The sequence below is a fragment of the Nestor notabilis genome, unplaced genomic scaffold (assembly GCF_000696875.1).
Source record: "Nestor notabilis isolate BGI_N333 unplaced genomic scaffold, ASM69687v1 scaffold11699, whole genome shotgun sequence".
Lineage (NCBI taxonomy): Eukaryota > Metazoa > Chordata > Aves > Psittaciformes > Psittacidae > Nestor > Nestor notabilis.
In genome coordinates this window covers 8,850-17,022 of record NW_009944120.1, presented here as the reverse complement: position 1 = coordinate 17,022, position 8,173 = coordinate 8,850, and the positions used below count along the sequence as shown (strand labels likewise).

Here is an 8,173-nt window from a genome sequence, read left to right as displayed (position 1 = left end):
GCTGCAGAAGTGCCGTACATTGGAGTGGCTGCTGAAGACTTTCTCTGAAATCATGGGCTTACTTTATACTTTTCAGCATGAGTTTCTAGCAAATGCTTTTTCTCTGATGTCAGCGCAGTCATATATCCATTTTCTGTAGGCAGAACTCCACTGAAAACAAACATGTTGTCTAGGGAGTCCCTTTGCCCACAACTATTTGCAATTTCCCCTGTAATTAAAAACATGAACTTCAGCTCCAGATTACCTTCTTGTCTGTTACAAACCCAGGTTACCATTTGTACAATCAATTACAGTCAGACCTAACATTAAAACTAGGAATTGAAAAAAGCCCTATAAAAACAGAACACAGAGTCCATATTCTCATCATTAAAAAACAAAAGGAATCAAGGCTTTCCTTGATTTTGGATAGTCCGTAAATGTCTTGAGATAGTACCTGAAAGAAAATAAGCAAGAGAGTGAACCTGCACACATACAAGGAAACTGCACAGTTTCAATACAGCTCAGCTGAGGAACCTTAAAACTCCTCCAATCTGCCTTGCTTTAAAATCTGTGTGTTACTGTGCAAAAGAAGGTTCCAAAAGTATTTACACCAGGTTATTTAATTAAGTGAAAGCTGATAATACTCTTAAGGTCCTAACAGTCCTAAAGTATAAACTTTAGGAACTCAAAGCACAGAACCATATATACTCCAAAAGACTGCAGAAGTTGCAAAGAAACCCTTAGGAAAGGTTCACATTTCCAAGGCTCAGAAAAAAGGGGCTTCAACAGTGATGTAATTTATATCAGATTAAGTGGCTATCAATCAGGCCCACTTGGCTCAACAGAAGCTCCAGCCCACTGCCTTTACTTTCACTCAGTCACAAACAAACTAATATACTTCTTGCACATACTATTAAATTTCATTTTTATCTTGAACACTGGTCCTGCTCCTCTGCTCCTCCCTGGCATTTTGCAATCTGCACTCCAAGAGCAAGCAGCAGTATATGGCAGGAACAATTTGATACCTGTGGTGGTGATAAGCACGTGGCCCGATGCAACAAAGAGTAAAAAAGGCAAAGGCGAAGGCTGGTAAGGACCAGGTTGCTATGGCAAAACCAAACCATTCCACAATTTCTCCAAAGTAGTTGGCTCCAGAAACATAGGTGAACAGTCCCCCTGCATCAACAGACAAAAGATGTAATTTTTACAATAATTTAATGTACATGGAAAGCTTTTTCCCATAAAGCCAGCATCAGAATATGCCACCTTTCTTATGTAGAGCCCATAACAGCAACCTAAACCCACTGCCCTGAAACTACTGGAATCATGCCAAAGGAGGGTCTTGTACGAGACTCTTGTACCAGAATCAAAGGTGATTCTAACCCAGAGGCTTCCAGCACCTCTCCAAACAGCTTGTGTGTTCCACGTACTCTTGTTTGCTGCTTGCAGACTGTCTGCAGAAAGCTCATGCTAGACCCTGCAGGTCAGAGGGGCACCTAAAGCAAGTACTTGTGCAACATTGGCATCTCTGATATTGTCACTTTGCTGTGAGTTCAGTCAGAAAACATTATCTATCCTGATGGCCTACTTTCTCCAAGGGGGTGGGGGATGAAAATATACCTTGAGGAATCTTGTAAGTGACTTCCCCCGGTTTCCTCAGCTGGCGCAGCAGGAGATCACTGTGGATGTTGATTCCCATTCCCAGCAGAAATAAGAGGAGGCCTAAGAAACAAACAAGAAATGGATTAGAAAGACAGCTCTGCCTAGTTATTTCTACTCAGGCACATATGTAAGGTTTATCTTCGGAGAAGGCAGATAGGAGACCTAATATGAGGCGAGTGGATTCTTTTTCAAGTCTAAAGATGCTCTGCTACTGAGAAGGCTACTGAACAGGAGAAGCATAGGTGACTGGTGATAAATAACCCTATATCACTGTGTCAGTTGTGGGATCACAGTCCTCTGAGATCACCTGCATTGGATAGCTTCAGTGTGGAGAGCAACTCTGGGCAAAACAATGACCATCCTGAGCACACAGTTTTGTTGACGAGACCATAGAATCACAGAATGATTTGGGTTAAAAGGGACCTTAAAGAACATCTGGTTCCAGCCTCGCTGCCATGGGCAGGGACACCTTCCGCTAGAGCAGGTTGCTCAAAGCCCCGTCCAACCTGGCCTTGAACAATTCCAGGGATGGGGCAGCCACAATTTCTCTGGGCAACCTGTTCCAGTGCCTCACCAACCTCATGGTGAAGAACTTCTTCCTAATGTCTAATCTAAACCTACCCTCTTTCCAGTTTAAAGCCGTATCCCCTTGTCCTGTCACTACTTGCTCTTATAAAAAGTCCCTTTCCAGCGCTCTTGTAGGCCTCCTTCAGGTACTGGAAGGCTGCAATAAGGTCACCCTGACCCTTCTCTTCTCCAGGCTGAACAACCCCAGCTCTCTCAGCCTGTCTCATAGGAGAGGTGCTCCAGCCCTCTGATCACATTCATGCCCCCCTGGACTCACTCCAAGTCCTTCTTATGTTGGGGCCCCAGAGCTGAAAGCAGTACCAGACCAGAGCACTTCGGGTGGTGTGAGAAAAAGCTGAACTTCCTAGTTGGCCATAGTCACCCTTTATTGAAGCTAGGGCACAAAGTACCCAAGTGTCACTGATAGCTGATGGCAGCCAGCCACAGCTGTGGACATTACTGCAAGGTGACAACTGAGCTGTAGGCAAGCACCATACCTCTCATTTTACAGCTAGGGAGAGAGGAGCACAGAGAACACAAACTTATGCTGCACATCAGCAGACCCAGGAAGGCAGCCTGTGTCTCAGTGCAGCTCAGTCCACTGACAGTGAGGTTGCTTGGGCAGAGCCAAGGGCATGCACATGGAGCAGTCACTCACTGAAGGATGCTGACAGCTTCTGTCCAGAATGATTCATTGAGCATACTCCATTTAGCTGAAAAACTAGAGATTGAGAAGCTCTTCAGGTGACATGTCCTACATGCTACATTAGACACTGGGAAAACCATCTCTGATGATGAATTGGGAAGCAAGGAAAGAAACAGAGGCATTGTGTGCTACAAAGTATAGAAAAAAAACTAAGTGCTGATAAAACCTCATCACTTCCAGTAGCAACAGAAAGTTGGTAAGAGTCTGTAGAGAAAGAACATGCTGTTTGGTTTTTATTTATTATTTCAAGTACTGATAATGTAGATTTTTTTTTCTTATTAAATATATGTCATCATGCAAATTATGTGATGTGGATATGACTAATCAGTGTTCAGGATTTTTAATATGTGATGTCTGAAACAGGGTGCAAAAATTACCCCGGTTATTTTGTACTTGCCATATCCAAAACATTTCCTCAGACCTCCATGCTAATCTTCATTTCTATGTGTGCATTTAAAAAACATCCTCTGTGTAGCACCTAATGTATAATGCCACCTCGCTGCTCTTGCTCAGTTATTGTTTCAGGGATTTTACAGGGTGAAATTCAGTTAGGCTATTAAGTTACAGAGTAGAAAGAAACCATATTAACATACAAACAGACTGTGCATGATCTCTGATCTTCCTATAAGCCTTATATGAGAAAAAAGAGCTCTTTGTCTGTAAAGCCTCATTTATGCTGGGGTTTTGCCCATCTTTTCTCTCTTGGTCAGAATAGATGCACAAAGTGCAAAGCTCCCTGTTGGGGAAGAGAAAGGCAGTTTGCGCTTGCACACAACCACTGCTGGGTGGACACTTCTGGCTGAGCAAGAACATATCCCCATGCAGCTGAGGCCTGAGACTGCAACTCCACAGCCTCTAGCAGCAGGAGGCTCTGGAGTGGGGTCAATAAAACAAGGCTGGTGATTTGAGACTAACACATTAACGTTGTACCCCTTCAAAGGTGACTGCCTAGCAGAAAAAGAAGGAATTGCACATTTAGTTGTTCTGTCTGGGCCAGCAGGCAGGTTTTATGCTGATTTCCATCACAACTGATTTGACTCACGTGCAATGAAAATTAGGACGTAATTCAAAATGTTTACAAATTTCTTGGAGATTAGATCTTGGGAATCCTGCAGCTGTAATTACCTGAAGAAAATCTGATGTCAGTGCACCAGTCATTTGGATATTCAGCGCAGTAAATCAGGTAGTATCCCTGGAGGAAGCCATTATAGATACAGAATAACGTGCCAAAGAAAAGCAATTGCAGTGGGAAAGGTCTGCCTCTAGTGAAGAAGGGGTAAATAAATGTCCTAAGGTAGATAAGAAAACAAAGTCAGCATGTTATTTATGATAACATTGCATTTGCAATTTATCTGCTGTAAGGAAAAAAACTATTAACAAAACACAGAATATGGAAAAGCTTAATAAGGATAAAATAAATGGAACAACTGCAAAAAAGTAAGATCAGCAACTAGTGGGAACAAGAAATACGGCAGATACCAATATTTTTCTGGTCCTTCAGGACTGCACACAAGGTGGGAGGCTAGAAATCTCATCCAGATTCACTGCCACCTCAGGAATTTCTCTCTGCCTTCCTTTTCCCTTACTGGTAAATTGAGGAACTTATGCCCACAAGCAGCATTTTTCATTTGAAGACCTTGCTGTAATGTGCCAGGCTGAGCAAAGGATGCTGTGGAGGCACATAGACACACTAATGTTCAAACCAAAGTAGTGAGAGGCAGTACCATTGCAATATTGGTTCCCCAAATGAGCATCGCTATGCCACAAGCACTGTGGAGGAGGTCTGTTACGGAGAAGACGTTCCTGATCCTACTACAAGGACCAATTCCTGAGGGCTTTAAGCCATGATAGCAGATGGAGTTGAAGGCAGTGTTGAGACTCTTCTGGCACTCTCATTCCCTGCAGTATAGTGCCTAAGCTGTAATCCCCTTTCCCAGCCTCTCCTGCTCCTCTCACAGACTTCTGCACATCTCCAAAACACAGCAGCTCTGTGATACACTTTGATGCAGAGGCAGAGCAATGTTGTTGGCAGCTTGGCGAAGCTGCTCTGCCTCCAGTCCATGCCTCTCCTCCATGCTTTCAAACTTTTGTTTAAAATAAGAAGAGCTAAACCCCTAAGTTTAATATGCAAAACACTGAGATTTCCATGTAGCTCCAGCACCTAAGACTTCCTTAGGCAAAAGCAGTGCTAACACTGGCATTAACGTGTGTAGGAGCAAATAGTTTGTGCTTGTATAGTTCTAATTTCCGTATATCTTTGGTTCAAGGGGGTGTATCCCTCTTGCACTTTGGACAACCGGTATCATCCTTAGGGGAGTGGAATGGAGAGTTATGTTCATATGTGCTAAGTATTTTCTTACCTGTCCGATTAGGTTCTGTATGTGGTAAAATCTACACTCTTAATTCCTTTCTTTTGCCCTCTTGGGCTTTGGATGGTGCCCATCATACCAGTATGTAGGTATTGTTGGTAAGTAATCCACATCCCGGGTTGCCAATGCCAACTTAAGCAAGCTGAGGCATAAAATGTCATAGTGTTAAAAATTTAGATTAAATCATACTAAGCATGTCTGAAAGTGAGTATGCAGAGTACAAGCACCAATGTGTTAATGTATTCACTGCCTTCCAAAGCAAGGTAAAACAGATTAAGACAGTTGCGGTATAGAAGTGCTGAATGTTTCTAAATATTGTGAAATCTAAGGGATATGGAAGATATTTTTCAGACAGTGGTATCACATCTGTTGTATTTATTACAGTGTGGAAAGGAATGCTCTTTGGAACAATGTTACCATTAATCGTTGGTTTTGCCCTTTGGGAGTGGGATGCTGGAGGTAGAAGTAGCACCTTTAGCAATCTGACCTGCCTGCTGAAGCAAAATTGACAAATTGGTCCTGAACATTGATGAGAAGAAGTGAGAAACTTGCAAATGGAAACTCCAAGGAAGCAAAGTGTATAGAAGAAAGAATGATATCAAACCACACAAAGTGAGTTTGGTAGGGGAATTTATACACCAGATCGGAGTGGGACTTGCACTACTTTATCCTTTGTCAAAACCAGGCACATTTGAGAGTCTCTTAGTTTTTACAGCTGATGCAAACATAAGCTTCCAGCATGAGCTGGCATTTCTCAGCTCCCAGCAAAGTTGATTGTTGCCATGGTGCTTCTCGATGCTGCTGTTGTGAGAGAAAAGTTATAGGCCCTTGAAAGGTGATTTATCTTGCAGTAACAGGAGGGCAAAAATCAATCACAGACCTATCTACCATGGGTGCAGTGGATGCAGGACAGAAAGAACCTGCATGCAAGTTGTAAGTACAATCACAGGGAGCCAGGAGACATCAGCTTTTTTGTTGTTGTTGAGGGAGTGAAATCCTGGCATTGCTGAAATCCCGCTCACAGCAGTTTTGAAAATCCAAGTCAGGATTTCATCCAAGAATCTTTGTTGAGGAGCAACTCCTCCAAGGAAATCTCCTTAGGTCTGTAAATCAAGAGGCCAGATTCAGTTCTTTGTATCTGAACAACGCTCTAAGCCTTTGTTTTAATACAGCATTTGTCAGCTTGTACAACATAGGTACTTGAGGGTGCATAAACTATTCCTGATGGCAGAGTGGGGACATATAATAGGTTCCATGGAGGAGTCTGCATCTCTTCTGGAATTATTGTGCAGTGTGAAAATCAAAGGGGAACTGACAGCCGCTATTTTAGAGTAACAGAACAAAACCTGGCCTTTTGGATTTAGATCAATGAAAATCTTGACCTTTTTCTTTCAGTGCACTATTGATGACTAATCCTTTATTCCTTTATTATCTTTACTGGCCAAAGGCACTGCATCTGACTAAACCATTGGCAACAGCTTCTGTTTAAATGAGTGAATAATAAATTATTCATCTTCTTCTCCATCATCTGTTTTCTAGAAGAACGGGTTTTGAAGAGAAAATCATTTGACATTGCATCAAATTTCATCTTAAAGGAATTAGTCCAGCTCTTTGAAAACTCCAGAGACCCTTGCCCAAATGGGGGGGAAACAATAGGTTTGCTCTTCTTTTCACGGAAGGCAAAAATCTTTTCACAAATGTTACCATCACCTACTAGGAGTGGGCTCTCAGTCTTCCTCCAACAGCTTGTTAAATGGAGATGTTTATGCGCTGCCATGTTTTTTCCTCTTCTGGGTCCAGATGCAGTAGCAGCTCATGTTTTCTAGTCTGGAAACTCAAGGTGTTCCCAGTGCTCATGAGGTGGCAATTGGTCAAGGGTTCAGGGCTGGCAGCTGGAAATGGGGGGCACCTGGCTCCCTCCTACACTGTGGGTCTCCAGCCCACTACTGTATCTGCCCGTCTAGCCCTCTGCCACCAGGTCCTTTCCTGGGTCTAACTGGGATGAACTAGGGGCCAGGAATCAGAGGTATTGCAAAGGTGGGCAAGGCTGATGTGGTGCCTTTCCCTTTGAAGGCAGGTGCTGGTTGTAAGCCAGCTTGTCCTATCCATGCTGGGGCACTATCTGAATGCCCTGGGCCATTCCGTGACCCTCCAGCTTCCAGAAGAGAATTATGGACTTCACCTGACCAGGGCTGCTCCAAGTTCCTGCAGAGATTTTCTGGCTCCTCTTGGAGGATAGGCAGCAGGGCAAGATGAATGGTTCCTGAGAACCACTTCCACATGGTCCGGACTCCACATGTTCCAGCTCCTTGCTTGTCGCACCAGACGTACCAAAGGTGAGGAGCTGATGGTCCAAGTGAGACCAGGCAGCCAGGTCCCCGTGAGGGTGGTACCCTCAGGGCCATCACAGCTCACGTGTACAATGAGAACACTCCACGGCCAGCTGGGCCATGCATTGGAAAGCACTGCACCGAGTGCTGGGTATGGGCACAACGGTTGCAGGGGTCATGCAGGTGAGCAAGCCGTGCCCCTCCTACAGCAGAGAGAGACCCTGCTACATCAAGAGCACATGTCGCAATCCCTTTAATTCCTCCCTGAAAACCCCTTGCTGAGGTGCTGTCTGCAATTCCCACTGCTTTATTGGTACCTTCTGAACCAAAGGCCTCTCTAAGTCGGAAGGCACCTCTCTAGACTGCTGCAGCTCCCTTCTTAGGGGGATGCTTCCAGTTTTCTTAGTTTGTACAAATATCTGTACCCCAGGTAATAAGCAAAACAATGTGATTTGTGTTACACTAACTACAGACCAGTCAGACCTGAAAGGACTTCCTTGCTGTGAAACAGTGGAGTTCCCTTCAGTCTGTCTTGTGCACAGGTTGAAAAGATTGGTGTC

The 8,173-nt window shown here is 44.0% G+C and overlaps 1 protein-coding gene across 1 annotated transcript; it reads right to left on the bottom strand.

Moving 5' to 3' along the window:
- Nucleotides 1-366: 366 nt before the first annotated feature.
- On the bottom strand, nucleotides 367-7,565 carry SRD5A2 (steroid-5-alpha-reductase, alpha polypeptide 2 (3-oxo-5 alpha-steroid delta 4-dehydrogenase alpha 2)). The gene is made up of 5 exons (XM_010022280.1): nucleotides 7,471-7,565; nucleotides 4,040-4,203; nucleotides 1,600-1,701; nucleotides 1,005-1,155; nucleotides 367-433 (listed from the first exon to the last, which is right to left on the bottom strand). Exons 1-5 carry the CDS (start codon nucleotides 7,563-7,565, stop codon nucleotides 367-369), a joined length of 579 nt encoding a protein of 192 aa, XP_010020582.1.
- Between the last annotated feature and the right edge of the window lie 608 nt (nucleotides 7,566-8,173).

Coding starts and splice junctions, on each gene's coding strand:
- SRD5A2 (XM_010022280.1), bottom strand. CDS start 7,565: ATGTGGAAGTGGTTCTCAGGAACCATTCATCTTGCCCTGCTGCCTATC. Junction 4,204..7,470: donor AGGAACTTGGAGCAGCCCTG/GTCAGGTGAAGT, acceptor TATCTACCTTAG/GACATTTATTTACCCCTTCT. Junction 1,156..1,599: donor CACTTACAAGATTCCTCAAG/GTATATTTTCAT, acceptor CTGTTGATGCAG/GGGGACTGTTCACCTATGTT.